The 24,813-nt window shown below is 36.9% G+C and overlaps 1 protein-coding gene across 1 annotated transcript; it reads right to left on the reverse strand.

Moving 5' to 3' along the window:
• Positions 1-9,356: 9,356 nt before the first annotated feature.
• Positions 9,357-20,896, reverse strand: hhipl2 (HHIP-like 2). The gene is made up of 9 exons (XM_081394056.1): positions 20,509-20,896; positions 17,377-18,029; positions 16,687-16,830; positions 16,202-16,533; positions 12,978-13,104; positions 12,652-12,797; positions 12,468-12,549; positions 11,487-11,569; positions 9,357-10,759 (listed from the first exon to the last, which is right to left on the reverse strand). Exons 1-9 carry the CDS (start codon positions 20,854-20,856, stop codon positions 10,224-10,226), a joined length of 2,451 nt encoding a protein of 816 aa, XP_081250182.1. The 5' UTR covers positions 20,857-20,896; the 3' UTR covers positions 9,357-10,223.
• Positions 20,897-24,813: the final 3,917 nt, after the last annotated feature.

Raw genomic sequence — 24,813 nt, forward strand, 5'->3', positions numbered from 1 at the left:
AGAAGATGCAAGGAAGAGGGCCATGGAGAGGGTTAGTGAAGAGGGAGAGGACTGGACAAACAACAAACGTAGGAGAAGGAGTGGGAATGACACCATAGAGTTTTTGAGGGGGAGAAGCCAGACTGAGATGGTTCTAAGGGAAAAGGAATTAGAATTGAAAAAAAAAAAAAAAATACAGGTTTAAGAGCAAGCGAAGGCAGCACAACAAACACAAAAGCAGATGAGTGACATGATGCTACTAATGCAACAACAGCAAATGCAGACCATGCCACTTCAGCAACAGCGAGGGCAAGCATTACTCAGCCCTTAATTGAAAGTTTGTAAAGAAATGATTATTTTATTCTTTTGCAATTTAAAAACATTTCTTTGGGATTTCATTCATAAAACATTTTAATGTATAAATCCTTCTATTAATAATGAAATATAAAATCTGCTAAAATAAAATAGCGTATTTTTAATAACATTTTGTTAGTAGCCTATACATTATGTATATTGAGTGTTTGTGTAAACTAACTATATATATGTATATATATATATAGTCTATATTTTTGTTAATAATAAAATAAAAATCTGTTATTAATGTCTCGTTCTTTTTAAATACAATTCTTTTTTATATTGTGTATGTTATTTTTATTTATTATTTATTTATTTATACATAGGCCTACATAGCACAGTGTAGTTGTGCATGTAACCTCATGAAAAATAGTCACAAATGTGTGGAGGATCCAAGTTAAAAAAACTGCGATGTCTGATTACCGTACAGACAAGTTAGTGCATTTCTTAACAAAGCAGATACAACATACAATTTTCCAACACTGCTCAAACCCATTTTTAATTTTTTTTGAAGTCCAGGAACTTGAAGTAGTTTGCTATGTCCCCAAACAACCATAATTTGAGGGGTGAGATGAACATGTCGAAATGGGGCTTGCAGATGCACATGCAGTGGGTATGCTGGGTCCCCATACACACACATTGGATGACCATCTACAGACATGGCATGATGTTGCAGCAATGCCAACTGCCCAGATTCTGCCAGCATTCCAGTCATGCTTCTTTCCCTCTGTTAAAAGATGTTTTATTTTTATTTTTATACATTTTAAAGGGAATGACTATGTTTCCATTGATGGTAAATTATTCAGACTATTAGGGATGGCTACTGCCTTTTATTTTAGACTGTGGATGCATTTGTGACCATTATATAGGATCCTCTGTGTTACACCTGGTCTGGCAATGGGCCGTACAGTGCCATCAATAAACCCAAAGCAATTATTCAGAGAGGCTGTCATTTGCAGGATGCAGTCAACTTATGTTCTCAATGCTACAGGGTTCAGTATGTTTTCCACTGAGTTATCCTGTGATGATGTGCAGAATATATGTATAGTCCAGCACAGAGTTTGTGGCCATGCACAGGACTGGGACTTGTCGGTGACCAAACCTTTGCATCATATCACTGTACCAGCAATGCCAGCCTCTTAAGGCCTCGACTCCTCCCACTACACTTCTCTGATCACAAACAATCTCATTGGGAATCCTGAGAACATCTAACACAATTGGTGGGTCACATTTTCCGACATGAAATTAATTTAAGCATTCGTTTTCCTCCATGTAATCAAGGTTAAAAGGCATACATGGTAAATCTAGGTTTTTAGACTTATTTACATCAAACAATAAAAACTTATTCTGACAATAGATTGTCATTTAATGCCAAAAGCAATCCTTCTCTCGCTTTTTTAAATGGCATTTTTTGTATCTTAATAAATGACTGAATGCCGCGTTACACCGTCCTGTTTACGGTTGCTTACTGATTTTTACGTTCTTGGCTACAGCGGCGTGACAGCATACTTCCGGTCGCCGTAGCCGTTCCATTCGCAGCTGTTGTTTAAAGTCCCTATTTCCAAGTAGGAGGTGGGACAAATCCATATTCTGAGCTGTCTGGAATGCAGCATTAGATTCTGTCTGTGACCCAATATTCTCACACTACCTTCTCTCTTTGGTCCAACAACTGGCTCCCAGTGGCTGTTTAACTAACTTTGTTTGTCACTTAATAGTTTTTCAGCTTAAAATAGTTCACCCAAAAATGAAAATTGTCAGAAGATATTTTGAAGAATGTTGGATTGTATAAAAAAAAAGAGATATTTCTTGAAATATCTTCTTTTTATGTTGCACAGAAGAAAGTCATACAAGTTTGGAACATAGAGTGAGTAAATTAAATTTTTGGAGAAACTATGCTTAAGATGCTTTCTTAACTGCTGTTTTCTCAACCGTCATTTTTGCTGGGTGTTTATTTTGTTATTGAGAGGAAAGCACGCAGCACATATTTAGATATTGCTCTAAACAGCAGTGTGGATGATGTCGAGATGTTCGTTAAAATGTATATTGCTGCAAAGGTATTTCCAACTTCTTTCTAAGCGAAGAACGAAAAAGAACTTTGCCGTGAGTAATTTGGGGCATATAATCACCTTCATTCTCTTATAAGTTACGTGTGCAAGTGTGTGAGCTCGAGAAATAAGTTGCTGGCTGCAGTTCACTTAATGGCCACCGGTGTCGCTAATAACAAGGCTTTTTCTGAATTCTACATATAGCCCCTTTAATATAAATTAAAACAGATGTAACTTGAAATAATCATTACAATATATATATATATATATATATATATATATATATATATATATATATATATATATATATATATATATATATATATATATATATATTGTAATGATTATTTATATAATAAATGATAAAAATATATACACAGTTTCCATGGTAGAGAAAGATAAAGTGAAAATGCAGATATCATAAAATAAAAGGAAAAATCATGTGATATTGATTCTTTATTGAATAAGTATATTTGCATGGGTTATTGTATCATATTGTTTTGCATTTGTAAATGTAATTCTTGCTAAATCCATTTTTCCAAGCTTAAGAATCTCATAACCAGGGCATATGTCTCCTGCCAGCACGTTTGTCGCTCATTCAGTAAACGGGCTCCTCTTAACTGGGAAAGAGAGTTAATAATTTTCTTCCTGTCGGAAGGCTAGCACATCTATGTGAAATATCTCACTAAGATGACAAACTCGGTGAGCAGGATAATGACAATAGCATTTCGGCTTTACTCAATTCTTGAAGCATTTTTCTCCTCTTTCGTTTTGTGGTGTCCATTTATATGAGTAACTCATTCATTAACCATTTCAGTCATATCCAACTCTTGGTGAGTTTATGGGCCATTTTTTGCAATATGCAAAAGACTGTGCATGAATTTTTTTTGGCAATAATTTTTCTGGGGTAGTTCGCCAGGTCTTTCCCCAACCCTCCACATTACATGGCTTGGGACACACTCACACCTACGGACAATTTTGTGTCTCCATTTCACCTATAATGCGTGTTTTTTGGGGAAACCGGAGCTCCATACAGAAAAGCCTCCTGGCTCATATACGGGACTCAAAACCAAACCTCCTTGCTGTGAGGCGACAGTGCTAACCGTTGAGCCACTGTGTCACCCTTTATGAGTTACTAGATCTCTACAGTTCTCTTAAAGATTAAGTAAATCTGAAATCAAAAATCCTCTTCCATCATCATTGTTTCCATGAGCCAGGAGCTTAACCAGGCAGAACTGTCCCCATAAGCGGGAATGCTGTCTCAGGCCCTGTGATCAAAGAGGCCCACTAAGGGCCCGGGGGAGAGGGGACCCACCCATATTAAAGGTGTCCCGAGCCCCTTTAATTTTAGCAACTTCAATCTTTCAGGTTGCTTTACGTGAATAGTCCCGGCAATTAGTGTACTGTAAGACACCTGCGGTGAAAAGTGTCTGCTAGAGGGTAAGTAATTACAGACATAGACAGAGTGACATGGGTCTTTTGTTGTCTTTCAGGCAACAAAAACATGTTTTGCATGGATGTTCTCTCTGTCTGTCTGGCGTTTTTAGTTGAATTTGAATTCATGGGATTGTGGTACCCTCATGGGTAAGAGCTTGTTTAAAGTTGTTTTATAGTAAGTATAGCTTGTCACACTGCAGGGCATTGCTGTCATTGCTGTTAACTGTCTATATATGTTTTAGTGTAACAGATTATATGCAAACAACATTTGACAGAAAAAAAAATGCAAAGATTATAATTATAAGTCATTATAAACATGATTTTTCAAATGTGTAAATAAAACAAGTTATTGGAGTAAGTTTTGTAAGAAAGTACTATTCAAGTTTTTTCTGCTTGTGGTAATTGCCATTTCTTTGTTGTTTGTTGAATTAATTAGCAATTTGAGTGAAAGTCTCAGTCTTCTACACAGATTCTTCAGTGTCATGCCATTTTAAACCTGCATGACTTTCTTTTATCTGCAGAACTAAGATATTTTGAGAAACGTCTCAGTGTTTTTTATCCACACAATGGGAAGTCAAACTAGTTGCTTCAAATACGTTTCTTCTGAATCAGCCTCAAACTGTATGGGGTCAAGAAACGGGTATGCAAGTATGATATTTGTCGGGGTTCATGAATTAGCAGTCCTTGTAGGCATCATTGGCCTTGTTGAGTGTAGACAAGTGCACATTATCTGAACTTGTGCAATAAACACTTTAAAGGAATAGTTCACTTCAAAATGAAAATTCTGTCATTACTCACCCTCAAGTTGTTTCAAACCTATGAATTTCTTTATTCTGCTGAACACAAAGGAAGATATTTTGAAGAATGTTGGTAACCAGACAGTTATGGACCCCATTAACTTCTGTAGTAGGAAAAAACCTACTATGAAAGTGAGCTCGAACCAGTCTGCCCATATGAAAAAAAACCTGCATGGATCATACAGCAACCATATATCTTCCTTACTTAAATCGGCCAGAATTACCTTCTGTGTTTCATATAAGGCCAATACATGTCCTATACAAAATCAGACCGATTAAGGCCCATTTCATACTAAATAGCACACATACAACTTGTAGGGGATTTTTGGGTTATATATATGAACACTGTTAAAAGACTTGTATGAGTTTTACATGACAAAAGTATGCAAATGTGTATGGTATTAGTAGAAATATATAAAACTCATATAAAATTCATATATAAATATAAAGTGCTTATATTGAATCATATGCTAGTCAAATTAAAGTCATATAGAATTTATACACATTTTGTGTCATTTGTTTATGTGTTTCATACAGATTTCATGTTTGATGACCAACATCTGATTCACTTATATGCAGTTGGCAAATTTTTAAAGGGATACTCCACTTTAAAATGAAAATTCTGTCATCATACACTCACCCTCATGTTGTTTCAATCCTGTATGAATTTCTTTCTTCTGCTGAACAGAATTGAAGATATTTAGAAGAATGTCAGTAACCAGACAGTTTCTGGTCTCATTGACTTTCATAGTATATTTTTTTCCTACTATGGAAGTCAATGACACCAGAAAGTTTAGACCGAGTGATAGAGTGATACGCATAAGAATCACTTCGACATTTAGGAAAGTTTTATGTTTGTAGGTTAAGAATAGAACTGTTGTATACCATAGTAGTGCAGTGATAAAGTTTAGAGAAATTGTCACAAATGAAAATGAAATCTGGTGATGCAGGATTTAAAATGAAATCTATTGATATGTGAAATATGCAACTGTATCTTGTAGAACACACTCTAATAAATAATTTTGTAATTAAAATGTGTGCTTGTGTGTGTAGTTTAAATGTTGTGTTTCATCTAAGGCTGATTATACAGTATATAACCATGATTGACTACAGGCATGGGCTCGACTTAGGACAAGATAAGAACAAGCATGAGTGAAGTACAGCCTTATACTGACTGGTAAACTGCACTGTGTTTTATACACGTCCATGCTGGATATTTATATTAAATTAGCATTATTTCCCTATGTTTTTACATCATGAAAATCTATATGGCTACAGTTGTATGTAGGACATATATGACATAATATGATTAAAAATACATTAATATTATGCAATTTATATATGTGGTTTTTGCAGCATATATGTCCCTTACAATATTCTGTTGGAACATAAGAATCAGAATTTTTAGCAAACCTTTTCCATATGGGTGGCCATTCTCCTCTGACCTCTGGCATCATCAAGACATTTTCACCCACAGAACTGCCGCTCATTGAATATTTACTCTTTTTCTGATCATTCTCTGTAAACTCTAGAGATGGTTGTGTGTGAAAATCCCAGTAGATCAGCAGTTTCTGAAATACTCAGACCAGGCCGTCTGGCACCAACAACCATGCCACATTTAAACTCAATTATGTCCCTTTTCTTCCCCATTCTGATGCTCAGATTGAACTTCAGCGGATCGTCTTGACCATGTACCAAATGCACTGAGTTGGTGCCATGTGATTGGCTGACCAGATATTTGCGTAAATGAGTTGAACAGGTGTACCTAATAAAGTGGCTGGTAAATGTATAAAGGTTGTGTCCATCAACTGTCTGGTTACCAACATTATTCAAAATATCATCTTTTGTGTTCAACAGAAGAAAGAGACGCATACAGGTTTGAAACAACTTGAGAGGGTGAGTAAATGACGACAGAATTTTCATTTTGAAGTGAACTAATCCTTTAAGATTATGATAAAGATGAAGAAACAACAAAATATAAGTATACCTCAAGACTCAACCTAATCAAAATAGATGTTAAAAACATGATCTTGGAGTTAGAAATAAAAAGACCCTAAACGGAAAAAAGACAATAGAGAAGCAGAGAACCAAGTGAAAATATTTTCTAGTGTGCTGAAGACCTTTTTTTTTTTGGATAAAAGGGAACCTTAGTGATGTTTTCACCAGTCCGACAAATCATCACCTTTAGGCAATCTCCTAGAGAAGTCCTTAGGATTTCTGCCAAACAAATATGTACTGCAGTGGCTTAGAGAAACCCAGTTATTAGTTTCAGCTTGTCGTGATACAAATAATCTAGTTCTAGCATGTCTTCTGAAACTTTTGTAATGGTATGCCCATAACCTGTGCTTTAATTACAGCATACAGTAAAGCTCTGTGGGTGAGAGCACTACAGAGCCTTTCAAGTAAAGATTTAGCAGACTTAGCAAAGTTAGGTTCTGTCAGCATGAAGTTTGTGTATAGTTTAACTGCAAAAGACAAGCCCTGACAAAGCTTATTTTTAAAAAAAATATTGTTTGTGATCCTGTTGTATCACAGCCAGATCACTCATCATCAGCATGCCAGTTTATTTAAAAATGAACACAATCAACCTTTATACATTCACTAGCCACTTTATTAGGTACACCTGATCAACTCATTTACGCAAATATCTGGTCAGCCAATCACATGATGGCACCAACTCAATGCATTTGGTACATGGTCAAGGCGATCCGCTGAAGTTCAATCTGAGCATCAGAATGGGGAAGAAAGGGGATATAAGTGAGTTTAAACGTGCATGGTTGTTGGTGCCAGACGGGCTGGTCTGAGTATTTCAGAAACTGCTGATCTACTGGGATTTTCACACACAATCTCTAGAGTTTACAGAGAATGATCAGAAAAAGAGTAAATATTCAATGAGCAGCAGTTCTGTGGGTGAAAATGTCTTGTTGATGTCAGAGGTCAGAGGAGAATGGCCAGACTGGTTTAGCTGATAGAAAGGAAATGACTCAAATAAGCACTCGCTACAGCTGAGATCTGCAGAAGAGCATCTCTGAACACACAACAATCTCTGAACACACAACACGTCCAAACTTGAAGCAGAGGGACTTCAGCAGCAGAAGACACACCGGTGACACTCCTGTCAGATAAGAACAGGAAACTGAGGCTACAATTCATGTGAGATTACTAAAATTGAACTAAAGAAGGTTGGAAAAACGTTGCTTGGTCTGATGAATCTCGATTTCTGCTGCACCAAGATGGTCGGGTCAGAATTTGGTGTAAACAACATGAAAGCATGGATCCATCCTGCCTTGTATCAACGGTTCAGGCTGGTGCTGTAATGTTGTGTTAGATATTTTCTTGGCACTCTTTGGAGAACTTAGTACCAACTGAGCATCGTTTAAACGCCACAGCCTACCTAAGAGTATTGTTGCTGACCTTGTCCATCCCTTTATGACCATTGTTCCCATCTTCTGATGGCTACTTCCAGAAGGATAACACACCATGTCACAAAGCTCAAATCATCTCAAACTGGTTTCTTGAACATGTCAATGAGTTCACTAAACTTAAACGGCCTCCAGTCACCAGATCTCAATCCAATAGAGCACATTTAGGATGTGGAGGAACAGGAGATTCGCATCATCGATGTGCAACCGGCAAATCTGTAGCGACTGTGTGATGCTCTCATGTCAATATGGACCAAATCTCTGAGGAATGTTTCCAGCACCTTGTTGAATCTGTGCCATGAAGAATTACAGCAGTTCTGAAGGCAAAAGCGATCTAACCTGGTACTAACAAGGTGAACCTATAAAGTGGTGGGTGAGTGTTTGTTTTGAAGTATTTGCCTATTTTATTTTAACCAATTTGGCCAAACTTATGGACAATTTAGTGTGAAAAACAACCAAAATAATAGGCAATAAAATTAATAAAGATTTTATTTTACAGATTTAATATCAAATTCATTCATTACAGTTGATAATCACAGGGTTTAAAACATTTTGATGCCAAGGACCCAAATATGATAATCCCCTTGCAACATTCCAACATCCCATCACAGTTGAATTCTTATAATTAACGTGATATCTTACACATGCAAAGACCATTAAATGCAGCACAATACCTTACAAACACTGCAAAAATATCTCAGTAAATTTGTGCATTTATATCCACCTTATTTTTGATGAAAGAGCAGGTGCGATCATTTGTGAGGCTCTGTACAAAAACTGCTTGATATGGCAAACTCATATTATTTGTATGTATTGTTGTAGTTATAAACACTGGTTTATAGCACAAATAGTTTGACCATTCACTGCATTTTTTTTTCTTAGATTTCTTTTTACCTGTAGGCCTATCAGCTAATAAATCAGAAGTCTTGCAAATGCACAAAAAATAGCTGTAACTCGCGTTGCAAAATAAGGTGCATAGAAGTGCATTATCTATTCAAATATGTAAGGTGCATAGTTCTGTCCAGGTGTGAGGAAGGGAATGGAAGGAAGGGGAGGTTATTAGGATCTTGAATGATGGATTGGCCTTTGCTTTGGCTGGATGTTGTCAGTTAAATTATGGCAGGTCATCTACATTATGCTCTGTTTGGAGTTTTTGACAGACTTCACAGTAATGACTCTGCTGCCGGGGTAAAATTTTATGAGAAATAGTTTTTTTCCTTGACCCGTTTTTATTTAATGCTGCAGAAAGTGCAATTATTATGAAAATCTTTTTTACTTGGCACTTGATCAATAAAAAAAAACACACAAAACAAAACATGTTTCATTAAAAGTGTTTTATTAATTGTTTTGTGAAATAACAGTTAGCAAAAGTAACATACTTGTATCAAAGTGTGCATACTTGTATGCATATATAATGACTAACTTGCATAATTTAAAAGTTTAACTCATTAAAAGTCACATTGCAAAATCTGTGATTTCCATTTTTAAGACATCTTTTTTTACATGTTCAGCAATAGTGGTCCTCCTATAAGTCTGGGATTATTTTTCAGATGGAACTAGTACTTCAAACACCAAGGGTGTAGCAAGTAATCCTTAATTTACACCCTCATACAGACTTGGTTTGGATCTGCATTAAACGGAATTTTACTGTAAATAAGCCAAAACACTTTATTGAAAGAACTATTTTTACTTACACCCCCAAAAAACGTATCATGCGTGGTACATAAGTTTGCCGTCTGTCTGTGTCTATTAAAGGCAAAGCAATGCCACTTTGGTTTTACATTTGAAAAATTTTGGACTTTCTTAGGTATGTCATAAAATTATCACATTTTACCATACAATGTATTTTAGCTTCAAAGAGTTATGTTTAAGAAAGACTTTCCAAAGCATTCTTGTGTTTTTATTTAGAATTTCTCCTTATAATTGTAGTTTTGATCTAAACTAAAGATCATCGCCCCGAACTAATTACTTAACCACATTCCAAAAATAAAGATCAACATTTGAAGAATGCTCATGTAATGCATGCTAAACAAAATCAACTGTTGGCACACGACTGTTGTGGTTTTTTCTTTGGTCTCTCACATCACACATCTTGCTGACCTCAGAGCTGCTATTTCATTGATACATTGTTTGAGTTCTTATTACTGCACTACATTACTACCATCTAATTACTACACCACGCACATGGCTTATTTAAACAGTTTTCTCTTTTTTGCCAGAGGGCTATTTTTAGTCTTTTTGCTGCCGTCTGGATTCTTTTTAGAAACAGTCGCCTTAGGTTTGCTCTTCACAGGTTTCTTCACCTCTTTTCCAGTCTTTTTAGCCTTCTGTAGCCAGACATTCGGCTTTGTCGCCTCTTTTGGTTTCGTTGGTTTGAGCGGTTTGGTTTTCTTTCTTTCCGGGGCTCCTTTTATGGACAGCTTGGGATTGTGAGAGGGCTTTCCTGTGACTTTTTTGGTTCGTAACATTGTCTTCTTCTGAGGATGCGGAGCTTTCTTTAGTGTTTTTGTGCTTACATTGATTTGCTTCTCCTTTGGTTGAGTTGTTTTCTTGGGCTTGTCTTTGCGCAACTTTGCCGTTGTGGTTTGGCCCAGTTTTTCTTTCTTTGGTGCAGATGTGGAGGGTTTGGCCATTGTGGGCTGGCGCGTGCCCGGTGGTTTAGTGGGGAGTATGATCTTTTCCAGTGGAGATCTTGTAGGTGTTTCACTTATGCCAAGCACAGTCACTAAAAAAAAAAAAAACTGTATATTTATACATGTCTGAGTCTTTAAGCAGTTCTGTTACATAACACTGGCAATCTTAACCAGGAATGTTTGAAGTTGAAATAATACATTTATAATAAAGAGTGCTGCTTGAAAGTTTGTGACCCATTGAAGAATTTGTAAAAAAAAAAAAAAAAAAAAATGCTCTTAATGCATCTTGTTTCCTTTTGGAGCATCAGTGAGTGCTTGAACCTTTTTTAATCTTTGTGTTTGAGTCCCTAAGTGTGAAAAGATGGATCTCAAAATCATACAGTCACTGCTGGAAAGGGTTCAAATATGCAAAAGATGCTGGAAACCTTAAGAATATGCAGGAATATTCTATTCTGAAGAACATTAGGCAGCTTAACTGCTCAGGACAAACAAGGAACTCAAGAACAACCATCACAAAAAAACAAACAAAAAAACAGTCGTGGATCATCCAAGTAACAAGGTCCAACGAATCCAAGTATTCCAAAGGTTCATTAACTTTTCAATGGGGTCATTTTTATAAAATCAGCTATTTTTTGTCTTGTGAACATCTTTTATGTAAAATATCTTATTCAGGACAGCACTAAATACAAAGTAGCATGCATTTTGTATGATCCCTCTTATTTTGTTAAAATGATTAACATTTTTCACAGATTCTGCAAGGGGTTCACAAACTTTCAAGCAGCACTGTATAACCTACAATAAAGATGGATAGATTCTTACATTCTCTTGGTGTAAATGGCACTTTCTTCCCTCTGACCTTTACTGGAAGTGGCTTGTTTTTGCATTTTCCTGGAGGTGCTCTCCTGTAAATCCAAGACAGACAGAGGGAATGCAGAGAAAATTAACACCCATTAACCTTAAAAAATGTAGGCCTCCTTTAGTGCCGTGAGGTAAAAAAGACATTTTAAATTGCATCATCATTTTTGAACACAAACTGATACACAGGGTTGTGTTTGTGAGACGACAATGACCTCCAACTGCTCCTATTAGTAATGAATCAATTTTTTTTCACTTGGCTATTTAAAGAGGGATAAAGAATATGGAACATCTGGGATTAATGTATGGTATTGCTATTTGTGAGATTGATTTCAGATGTGCCGATTAATCTCCTGTAGTCTTGCTGGTTCCAGCAGGATTATTTTCTTGATATTTTCCATCAGTTAATTATTTAAAACATCAAACAGCTTATGTTTGGTTGTTTACAGTCATTTCGATCTTTAAAAATAAATTTGTCAGTTATTTATCCTTTACTAGATTCATTTTATTTAGAGACAAAATAAAATAATAAATTAAACACACATCAGACCCCCTATTTTACAAAATAGCATGAACAAATCATTGAGTTATGATCCGTGATAGATAGATAGATAGATGATAGCAGATTTCCAGAAGTTTGGATTGAAACCATCTGGTGAAAGCATGCGCCACAGATTCCAAGATTCCAAAGGAATATAGACCACATGATGCTTAAACTGACACGTCCCGTCCTTTTGTTTCCCAGCATGATGTCTTAACTGAGAGTTATCCGTTACATTTTTAGTACTCTTATAATTGGGAATTTACCCAATCTGTCTATATGATTGGTTATATAGACATTGCTCAAAGATTTATTTTGACAGTTTATTTCTTCACTTACTGTACTGCCTGCATATTATATAGAGAATCAGTGTAAGTTGACAATATGTATCAAAATATACATACCTGGATGGATCCACGAATTTGTAAAGTGTGCCAAAAGGAGACATTGCACTTGGGTAGGAGGTTGCTAGAAAATAAAGCTCTCCTTCAGAAAAAGCAAAAACAAACATATTGTATGAATGATTTTAAGCCATATTATTGCTTTAATATTCATATTACACCTTTACAGAACTGTGCACAAACCTACCTGCTTCATCCTCAGCAAATGAGATGATGAACTTGTGGTGATGATTTATAAGCCCAGGAAAAGAGCAGGTTGTAGTGTCTCCCATGCACACATTCTTTTCCTTCCAACTCCCAGTTTTCTTCTCCTCCTCCAGAGCCATTAGTTGTCTGAATAAGAACAAAAGGCTTGAATTGTCATCTCTCCCAGACAAAAAGTAGTGACCGAATTACCCAAAATGACTCTCATGTGCTGTAACTTTATAGTTATTTTCTAGAAAATCGAATTGAAAGTTGATTATGCATAAAGTTTTTAAGCTGTTGCAATACTGAACGAGCGTTGGTCCTTACCCACTCATAAAGTCTCCAAAAATATAAAGACCATTGAGGTTGGGTGATTCGCATCCTCTATACACATAACCTCCTGTTACGGATTTCCCAACATGGTGTCCATAGGCAAATATTGGAAGAATGTCATCTATTAAAAAACAAACAAAAAACACGTAGGTGGATTATAGCAGGTTTTGCCATTAAAACAATGTGTAAAGAAATGAGAATTTGTTCATTATTTAATTTGACACAGACCTTGTCATATTTTTACTTTACTCAAGTTATTATGCTTCATTACGTTTCATTCTAGAATATTCTGTGATAATTTTCTCACCTTTTGTGTTGCTTTGATCCTGAATTGTATTTCTTTCATAAAATACAAAGGCCTGGTTTCACAGACAAGGCTTGGATTAAGCCAGGAGTAGGCCTTAGTTTAATTAGGACATAAGCTTTTATAATCATGCCTTAAAAAAACATTACTGGTGTGCATCTTAAAACAAAACAATGGCAGTGAAATGTTTTAAGATATGCCATTGCAAGCTGCCTCAATTAACACAGCTCAAACATGCATTTAAGTCTTGGACTGGGACTATGTCTGACCTGCTTTGCACAAGAATGGTTATTTGTACTGCTAAGCCCTAAAAAAAACATCATAAATGTGGTCCATGCAACTTGTGGGTTATATTCCAAGTCTTCCTATAGCTTTACATTAACGTTGTCTGAGGAGTACAAAAATATAAGCAATTATTCAATGAAAATTCTCTCCACCGCTGCAAGCTGCTTTTAGGCTCATTGCACTATTAGACCTGATTTTCACCAAAGACCATTGTTTTTTTTGTGTGCAATGTGTCCATTGCAATTTAGTAAGTTAGCAAATGAGATTTGAAAGCTATGCATATTAGTAAATGACAAATTTTTTTCTCACACAAGTCTTTCATAGGACTTCAGAAGACAAAATTCAAGACAGAGGGACTAGTTTGAGAATCTGTCATTGTAAATCCCATTTAATTTACCACTATTCTGAATATTAGGGGCTTTTGATACTTATTTTTTTTTCTCTGGGCCTTTTTTGACCTTATTTATTTGATTTGATTTATTAGACAAAAATAATAGTCAAAAAATACACTAATTTGTCAAGTATAACACAACAAAGTTTAAAAAAACTTGTTTCCATTGTGGTCCTTGATGTAAAGCACAACTTCACTCTTGGCACTGCATACTGTTATACTTACAACACTACAATAAGAACACACATTACCAAAATATTAGGGCTGGGAATCGATTAAAAAAAAAAAACTAATTAATTGCACAATTTCTGTAATTAATTGCAATTAATTGCGTTTCCCCCAAGCTTGTAATCGTCAATATTTAAAGGAATAGTTCACTTTAAAATTAAAATTCTGTCATCACTCACCCTCATGTTGTTTTAAACCTGTATGAATTTCTTTCTTCTGCTGAACACAAAGGAAGATATTTAGAAGAATGTCAGTAACCAGACAGTTTCTGGTACCATTGACTTCCATAGTATATATTTGTCCTACTATGGAAGACAATGGGACCCAGAAACTGTCTGATTACTGACATTCTTCTAAATATCTTCCTTTGTGTTCAGCAGAAGAAAGAAATTCATACAGGTTTAAAACAACATGAGGGTGAGTGATGACATAATTTTAATTTTAAAGTGAACTATCCCTTTTAACTCAGAATCACCTAATTAAACAACACAGGGAAAAAAAGGAACAGAAAATAGCCCTATATTAAACATCAATATCAATATTTTTTTTTTCAATAATCAATCAACATAATCGATTTAACAGATTTTTTTTTTTTTTAACTAATTATCAAAATAAAATATAGTCCTACAAAGCTATTATTACCAGAGCATGTAATCAGAGCAGGTAATTTTACCATTGCTGCCCAGCATGGCTATACCAGCTCAGCAAACAGAATTTCACGTTATTTGAGTGGACTTTACTTTTCCAGTGCTCGGTACATGATTGAAGCGTTTGGGCCGTTGTCGACAGAGCCGCCGACACACACACACACACACACACACACACACACACACACGTGACACACACACATACACGGAACGGAGAGCGCGCCGCTAGGCCGTTAGAGCCGCCGACACACACACACACACACACACGATACGGAGGACGCGCCGCTGGGCCGTTAACGACAGAGCGCGCCGACACACACACACGCGGAACACAGCGCGGCGCACACACGGAGCGGAAAAGACCAGCTCATGAAAGCTGCGCGAGAATGAAACGTGATCGCCGAACACGGAGGGGCGGGACGGCCTTTTCAATAGCAGCCGCAACAGGAAATCATTAAAACGAGGCAAAAAAAAGTGTGCTGCGTTAAATGCGTTAATTTTTTTTAACGCGTTAAACATTTCAAATTAATCGCAAAGATTAACGCGTTAATTCCCCCAGCCCTACAAAATATACAACACACTTAAGCATCCACCCAAAAACATTAACACAAATGAATTACTAAAACAACTTTTCTAATAGCCAACTTTTAACTCTCACACTAAAACCAACCATATTTAACATACTCTTTACATCTAGAGGCAACTTATTACCCTGAGTATTCAAAAGACCTTCGACCGTACATTGTTTTGAAACAACATAATGTAATATCCATTAGACTCTGCCTAGTATTATAACAGTGTTTCTCACTTACCCTAGAAAAATGCATTTTAAAATGATGGAGCTCTTTTATTAATTATCTTGTGTACCATCTTTAATTTAAAGTGCACAACTCTGCTTTCTATAGGTATTAGGTAACCACTTAAGATGTCTAAAATGGGAAGCATCAACATGTGTAAAGCTATTAAAATTTAATTACATTTATTTTGAGATCTCTGTAACTCTGTAAATTCTTATGAGAATTTGGCAGTATAAATCACCATACACTTTCCTTGTACGGAAAACAGGCTCAGACATTCTGCTTAATATCTTAAGGATTCCATGGAACTGAAAATAGTATTAGTGTCGGAATGACATGGGGGTAAGTAAATCTAATTTTTTTGAGTTAACTATTTTTTTTAAATGTTTGGAAAACTTCACCATTTCCAGAAATCAGGATCAAAAATTTATGGACAGGCCTGTGGTATGAAGTTCTTCAGTGACCAGTTTCATAAATTGAGCAGTAAAAAATCTTGGAATGCTCTGTTTGATTTGTCATTTTCTCTGACCCAAATGTGTGTGTGGTTATTCTACGGTCCAGCTCACCTAGAGAAGAGTTCTGGCACAGTTTCATATCAAAGCATTCAAAGCCTTCTTTGGCCCTCCATCCATAGTTTCCTCCCTTCACAATGATGTCAACCTCCTCATATCGATTCTGACCCACATCGCCACAGAAGATTCTCCCTCTGCCATAACGGGTGAGCGGATCGCCTCGATCCACTGAGCAGCGCCACATATTCCTCACACCATAGGCATAGACCTCTGGCTTTGCATCAGGCTCTCCAAGAAAGGGATTGTCAGGAGGAATCTTATAGGGCTTTCCATCTAAACTGCTACCATCCACATCAATCCGAAGCGCTTTTCCTAACAATGCTGATCTGAAACATATTTGAATAACAAAGCTTTTATGATAACGTGTCCAAGAGGGAGGTACTGGAAAGAGTTTTTTTCAAAGCACTAAGCATGATTTGTGACATTCATAATATTAACTCTACACTAATTATTATTAAATGTTTCAAAACTGTCCTCACCTGTTTTGAGAATTTCCAAACTTCCCAAAAGGGTCTCCTGCTTTTCCACCGTCTCCTGTGAATATGTATAGATATCCATCTAGACCAAACAGAAGCTGCCCACCATTGTGGTTTGCTGCAGGCTCCTCAATCTCAAGAAGAACTCTGTAAAGACAGATTTAAAACAGATTAAAATGTAAGGAAGATAAATATAAAGTAGCCTACTATTTCCAATGTACTGTCAACTTAAAGGGATAGTTAACACAAAAACGAAATTTGTCATTACTTACTCCCTTATGTCATTCCAAACCTGTATTCTGTTATTTTTTTCTTTGGAACAGAAAGAAAATATAATTTTTTAAAAATGTCTTGCAGTTCTTTTCTACACAACGCCAGTTATAGTGACTGTCTGTTTTCAAAAACAATGACGTCGGTTTTGACTTCAATGACATTTGGTCATGAGGCACGAGAGAACCAATGAGGTTTGATGTCATTAACATGCAGCTTAACGGGGCGCATCAATTTATGATAGTTTGAAATCTAAAGCACTTTATGTGCCTTTTGAGAACTTGACTATAGGAATATATGCACAGAGTAACTGTGTGGATTTTAAACAACTTGGGTTAAAAAAAAAAGATTGCGTATTTTTGAGAGAACCATTTCATATTCAATAATAGCATATGCATGACAACATGGATCAAACCTATTAACCTCTCTGAGTGGGGGTCTGCCATGTTCATGTCATGAGCTGAGACCTTCATTTCGCTGATGCGAACTTTCTCCAGTTTGCCGTTGATCAGAATGGAGTAGTAGATGAAGAAGCGGCCATTGTTTCTGTACTTGGGATGGAAGGCGAGACCCAGGAAACCTCTTTCATCTCCCAACCACGGTGTGGTCAACACCTCCCCGCTGATGTCCAAGAAGGGCTGCTCTAAGCGGCTGCCATCTCTCAGATACACCCATACAAAGCCTATCTGCTCTGCCACGAACATGCGGTGGGTGTCATCTCCACTGTGGAGCATCAGCACGGGGTTCCTCAGCCCATTGGCCACTTCTGTCAGGCACAGCTGCAGGCAGCCTCTGGGGTCCTCCACCACTTTGCCCAGATTGCTATACAGGTTATTGTTCTTCAGGACATTGGGGTAGCAGTAGTCCTGGTCAGGGAGGTTAATGAGGTTACAGAAATGCGAGCGGTCTTTCTCACACGTCTCCAGCAGGGTCCGGCTGTTGGTTAGGTACTTCACCACAGAATGGCACTTGCTGTGAAAGTCTGAGCAGTAAGTGAAGCACAGTCCTGGTAGGTGGCGCACTGGAGTGTACGGGTCTTCAGCATCAAACAAGTGTGCTGCGTAAGGAGAACACTCCTGCAAAAGAGCAATACAAGTAAGAAAAGACAACTAGACTTTTGACCTTTTCTGAAGCTTATACTGGCCCACTCAAAAGAGCCCACCCACAAGTCTTTATAACGGGTGCCCAATCCAAGAGTTCAGTTCCAACCAGTTTTGTAAGACCAGATTTGAGTCCATCTTGAGCCTGCTGAAAAATCCAGCATTGTTAGTTACCAGCATAAGGTAGGTTTTGCATGCTGTGACCAGCATGGGATGCTGGTTGTTGACCCCCAGCATGGGAAGCAAAAGTGCAGGTGGACCAGCTATACCAACTCAGGCACTGTTTACACCTGGTATTAAGATGCATTTTGGTCGAACGGATCACAAGTAGACAAGGGAGAAACATTCCTGTCTCTTTTGTCCACTTTTGGACCACATCTGATCTGGTTTCTTCGAAGGGAGGGTCTATGTAAATGTATGTTTTTTTTCCAGCTCTTTCGATCTTATGGACAAAATAAGCTTGTGCAATTTACATATGAACGCGCCCGAAGACGTCAGAAAAACATACGGAGAGCATCAGCTTTCGTTTCTGCTCTGAAAGCCACAAGACCTCACCGAACGCTGTGAGTGTTTGTTAGAAAGAATGGTGAGAGAACATTGTGCTTGGTATGTTTTTCATCCTCAAACCAAATTTGGGAATTCAGCCGACAAAGTTTAAATCCCGTCTGACTAGCACGCTTGTTTATGAGTTAGGTCAGTAGGCGGTTTTTGTGGCTGTTTGAACGCTTTCAACCTCATGAGCATCTACACTACGAAAGCATTCTGGTCGAAAGCGTTTTTGACCACCTCTGGAAGGGGTCGAAAGTGGACAAGCTCAAAACGTTTTAAACCCGTTAACAACTCTATCTAGAGCTGTCCACTTGTGATCAGATCGACCAAAACACATCTTGATACTAGGTGTAAAACAGGGCCGTATTTGGACCTGGTCTTGACTCGGTGTCATCGTGTCTCTGGAACATGCTACAGAGGTTCATGTGACACTGATGCAAAACCAGGCTTCGTTTACCCTAAAGGAAAGCCTATTTACACTGTCTGAATTCTGGTCTTGGTCTTAACTCTCTCTGACTCAACCTTTTCAGGTATTGGCCTGGACTCAGACTCGAATGAGCTGGTCTCGTCTTCAACACTGGTTCCAACACACCTGATTGTAGTTTTCAAATATTCCCGAGGAGCTTAATTGGTTCAGGTGTATTTAATTAGGTTTGGAGCAGGAAGGTATATCTCCTGGAACAGGATTGGCACTCCTACCCTGTAATATGACTTGGGTCCCACTTTAAACGTACTGTAAGTTAATGAAATTCTTTCATCCCCTAGTGAAAATTACAAGTAAAATTGCTTTTGAAAGGTAACTGTACACGTTTAAAAAAAGCCTGATATGAGGTATCATTCATATCTGTATAGATTGGCCAGTGATTATTTCCATGCGATGCCTCATGCTTGCCACGTGACACCGCTGCCACAATGGCTGTATTACTGATGTGTTGGTTTTATTTAATTTTCATTAATTCAAAACATTCCCAGACACGTGTTAAATATATAGGCTATCATGAAATCTGATATTACGATTCTCAAATATGTGTAAGACAATGTATTTTGTTGTTTAAATACCTTTATAATTATATTTTAGTAGATCTATAAAGGTTAGTTGATCTGAACACTAAAAAAGTTGCTGCTTTAATTTAAGCACAATCAAATTGGATGGTTTGGATCAAAATTACTTAACTTTGCTTTTGCTTTTACAACACGTGGTGGCTAAATTCATCAACTTCTCTCAAAAGACATGAAAGTATATCGTTGGTGAACTGGGAAAAGAATAGATGACTATTAATGCCGCTTCTATAGACAGTGTGTACTTTACAAACTAAAAAAAAAAAATTGGTTAGTAGGCTAATGCATTAAAATATCAGAAGCATAAAATACACATATGTGACTGCGTCTGTCTCTGGTTCAAACCTTTTTACAGTCTATGGTTCAAACCAGCCAAAGCGCGAAAGCATAAATTTAGCAGATGCTGAACGTGCCGAACTGAACGTTCCAATCATACCTGTGTGATCGTATCAAATGTAAAAATATTATAATTATAATATTTTATTATTATTATTTTTGCATTCAAATTATATTTAGCTCAAAAATCTGAGGGGGCAAGTACAACAAACAAAATATTTAGATTTGGGGGTTTGTTCAAAAGCTGTCATAGGCTATCTAACCAAATGGTAGCCAAGTAAAATTACGCTTGTCTTAATAAAATAATTTACTCTAAATTTCTGCATCTGTATAACTGTATGCAGCCGCATATCTACTGGGAAGAGCAGCAATAATTTAAACAGGTGCAACTTATAGCCTATTAATATTTTCTTACACACACAAGACAAACATTTCAAAAACCACGTTAATAAATCAGTAGCCTAACACAGTTGAAACGTCATCATAATTGTTCACAGAATATCAGACATACCTGACACATAATATCTTTTACCAAATCCCCGCACACTGCATATTCTTCTTCACCAATCAGGTCCATTATGTCCCAGTATCTCGTTGCAATATTGTTGTCCGTTTTTTGGTCACAGCAACCAAATTTCTCATAGTGCCTGCAAAACTCAAGGTGGTAAGGGGGTCTGAAAGGTGGCCGGTAGTCCAAACACTGAGGATGTGCCACAGTATGTCTCAAATAAGAGAAGTAAATGATTATAATGAGGCGTGTGAAGAGTCCTTGGAGCCATGCAGTCCTCTTGGTCAGGGAACTCACCTCAGGGCAATTTACACGATGATGATGATTTCGTGAATCCGGCGCTCTCGGCATTTTCCCGTGTGCTTGGGAGTGAAGGTGTGTTTGCTCTTGAGCGTGTGTGTGTACGGAATTTTGCTTAAGCTATATATTGTGTGTGCGTGCGTGCGCGCGCCGCACTCTTCGTTAAATGTGCGCCTTTGATTACAGGATATCGTATTCTTACCCTATACTAAATTGGTGATGTACAATATTTGTGATTGGCCTATAAAACGTCCATATATATATATATATATATGTATATAAAAATTAAATACATATATATATATATAAATTAAATACAATAAATAAAATTCATTTTTAAATTCGATACATTTTCGATATATAAAACTCGCTTCTATTTAAAAATAAATAAATAAAAAACGAATTCATTTTATGGATAATTAATTGTTTTTTTTTCTGTCAAGACTTTTGGTATAATAATTGATTACATTACCTTTAATGAAATCGATGTAAATTTTGTTTTATACAAAAATAAGTTATAAGTACGACAAAATATCAACAATAAAATCATATGAAACAAATGAATTAACAACTTAAGTTACATTTAATTAAATTATTTTAAAATTAGGCTATATTTCTTTACAGTTTTGTTTTATTTAATTGCAAAAATCAAGATTAGTTTCTATTGTGTTTATTAAATTAAGAATTCCACCACAATTCAGTTGCCAGGTAGATGAGTAGATGATTTCCTGAAAACAAACTCATGTGTGCTACCTAGTGGGGAAAAAAATATGATCTTATCCAAAGCATTGTTTCCTTACAACTGGTTAACTTTCAAAATTGCACAGTTTCTGTGTATTATGTTTGTCTTAAGAAGAAAGTCTGTATCGAACATGCATAAGTCATCTGTTGCTCTTCAATGACAGACAAGCTCAAAGATAGCTCTTGATTTTAATTTTACACATTAAAATTATTGTGTAATAAACACAGGGGGAACAGAATCCGACGGCAAATAGTTCAGCTGTCGAAATCCGTTCCCCCACCCCAATGATGAGAGATGTTGATGTCCTATTGGCTTAAAATACACTTATTATATTCTGTGTGTGGATGGAGCTTAAACAGCATCAATTTGATAAATATTAGAACCTCAGTGTGTCAGAAAAATGGGGGGAACAGAATCCGACGGCAAAAAAAAAAAAAAAAAACAGCTGTCGGAATCCGTTCCCCCACTCCCATTATGAGAGGTGTTGATGTAATGGCTTAAAAATGCTGATTTTATTTTTGTGTGTGGATGGAGCTTAACTTGCATCAGTTTTTATATTTTTTTGCCTTGTATTATGATAGGACAGTATAGTATCAAGAAAGTTTGACGAACCGGGTCTTGAACTCGGGTCGCCCAAAGCTAAAAAAAAGACATTGATTAGGCACTGACCACTAGGCTATTGAGGAGAGTCATCTTCTTTAATTTGATAAATCTTAGAACCTTACAGGGGGAACAGAATCCGACGGCAAATAGTTCAGCTGTCGAAATCCGTTCCCCCACCCCAATGATGAGAGATGTTGATGTAGCCTATTGGCTTAAAATACACTTATTATATTCTGTGTGTGGATGGAGCTTAAACAGCATCAATTTGATAAATATTAGAACCTCAGTGTGTCAGAAAATGGGGGGAACAGAATCCGACGGCAAAAAAAAAAAAAAAAACAGCTGTCGGAATCCGTTCCCCCACTCCCATTATGAGAGGTGTTGTTGTAATGGCTTAAAAAATGCTGATTTTATTTTTGTGTGTGGATGGAGCTTAACTTGCATTAGTTTTTATATTTTTTTGCCTTGTATTATGATAGGACAGTATAGTATCAAGAAAGTTTGACGAACCGGGACTTGAACTCGGGTCGCCCAAAGCTAAAAAAAGACACTGTCTGGGCACTGACCACTACGACATTGACGAGAGTAATCTTCCCTAAATTGATAAATCTTAGAACCTTATTGTATAATAAACACAGGGGGAACAGAATCCGACGGCAAATATTTCAGCTGTCGAAATCCGTTCCCCCACCCCAATGATGAGAGATGTTGATGTATCGGCTTAAAATACACTTATTCTATTCTGTGTGTGGATGGAGCTTAACTTGCATCAGTTTAAAGAATATATATTTTTTTGCCTTTTATTGTGATAGGACAGTATAGTATCAAGAAAGTTTGATGAACCGGGACTTGAACTCGAGTCGCCCAAAGCTGAAAAAAAACATTGTCAGGCCACTGACCACTAGGCTATTGAGGAGAGTAGTTATTTATTTTCTGATAAATCTTAGAACCTTATTGTGTAATAAACACAGGGGGAACAGAATCCGACGGCAAATAGTTCAGCTGTCGAAATCCATTCCCCCACCCCAATGATGAGAGATGTTGATGTAGCCTATTGGCTTAAAATACACTTATTATATTCTGTGTGTGGATGGAGCTTAAACAGCATCAATTTGATAAATATTAGAACCTCAGTGTGTCAGAAAAATGGGGGGAAGAGAATCCGACGGCAAAAAAAAAAAAAAAAAAACAACAACAAAAAAAAAAACAGCTGTCGGAATCCGTTCCCCCACTCCCATTATGAGAGGTGTTGATGTAATGGCTTAAAAAATGCTGATTTTATTTTTGTGTGTGGATGGAGCTTAACTTGCATCAGTTTTTATATTTTTTTGCCTTGTATTATGATATGACAGTATAGTATCAAGAAAGTTTGACGAACCGGGACTTGAACTCGGGTCGCCCAAAGCTAAAAAAAAGACACTGTCTGGGCACTGACCACTAGGATATTGAAGAGAGTAATCTTCCCTAATTTGATAAATCTTAGAACCTTATTGTATAATAAACACAGGGGGAACAGAATCCGACAGCAAATAGTTCAGCTGTCGAAATCCGTTCCCCCACCCCAATGATGAGAGATGTTGATGTATCGGCTTAAAATACACTTATTCTATTCTGTGTGTGGATGGAGCTTAACTTGCATCAGTTTAAAGAATATATATTTTTTTGCCTTTTATTGTGATAGGACAGTATAGTATCAAGAAAGTTTGACGAACCGGGACTTGAACTTGAGTCGCCCAAAGCTAAAAAAAAAACATTGTCAGGGGCCAGGGCACTGACCACTAGGCTATTGAGGAGAGTAGTTGTCCATTTTCTGATAAATCTTAGAACCTTATTGTGTAATAAACACAGGGGGAACAGAATCCGACGGCAAATAGTTCAGCTGTCGAAATCCGTTCCCCCACCCCAATGATGAGAGATGTTGATGTAGCCTATTGGCTTAAAATACACTTATTATATTCTGTGTGTGGATGGAGCTTAAACAGCATCAATTTGATAAATATTAGAACCTCAGTGTGTCAGAAAATGGGGGGAACAGAATCCGACGGCAAAAAAAAAAAAAAAAAAACAGCTGTCGGAATCCGTTCCCCCACTCCCATTATGAGAGGTGTTGATGTAATGGCTTAAAAAATGCTGATTTTATTTTTGTGTGTGGATGGAGCTTAACTTGCATCAGTTTAAAGAATATATATATATATATTTTGCCTTTTATTGTGATAGGACAGTAAAGTATCAAGAAAATTTGACGAACCGGGACTTGAACTCGAGTCGCCCAAAGCTAAAAAAACATTGCCAGGCCACTGACCACTAGGCTATTGAGGAGAGGAATCTTCCCTAGTTTGATAAATCTTAGAACCTTATTGTGTAATAAACAGGGGGAACAGAATCCGACGGCAAATAGTTCAGTTGTCGAAATCCGTTCCCCCACCCCAATGATGAGAGATGTTGATGTATCGGCTTAAAATACACTTATTATATTCTGTGTGTGGATGGAGCTTAAACAGCATCAATTTGATAAATATTAGAACCTCAGTGTGTCAGAAAAATTGGGGGAACAGAATCCAACGGCAAAAAAAAAAAAAAAAAAAACAGCTTTCGGAATCCGTTCCCCCACTCCCATTATGAGAGGTGTTGATGTAATGGCTTAAAAAATGCTGATTTTATTT

The sequence above is a fragment of the Scardinius erythrophthalmus genome, assembly GCF_964197995.2.
Source record: "Scardinius erythrophthalmus genome assembly, chromosome: 19".
NCBI lineage: Eukaryota > Metazoa > Chordata > Actinopteri > Cypriniformes > Leuciscidae > Scardinius > Scardinius erythrophthalmus.

What these genes read in the sequence shown, in the direction of transcription:
- hhipl2 (XM_081394056.1), bottom strand. Translation starts at nt 20,856, where the DNA reads ATGCCGAGAGCGCCGGATTCACGAAATCATCATCATCGTGTAAATTGC. An exon ending in ATTTGCTGAGGATGAAGCAG is followed by an intron (nt 12,550 to 12,651) that starts GTAGGTTTGTGC and finishes CTTTTTCTGAAG; the next exon opens with GAGAGCTTTATTTTCTAGCA. An exon ending in GCCATTTACACCAAGAGAAT is followed by an intron (nt 10,760 to 11,486) that starts GTAAGAATCTAT and finishes TTTTTTTTTTAG; the next exon opens with TGACTGTGCTTGGCATAAGT.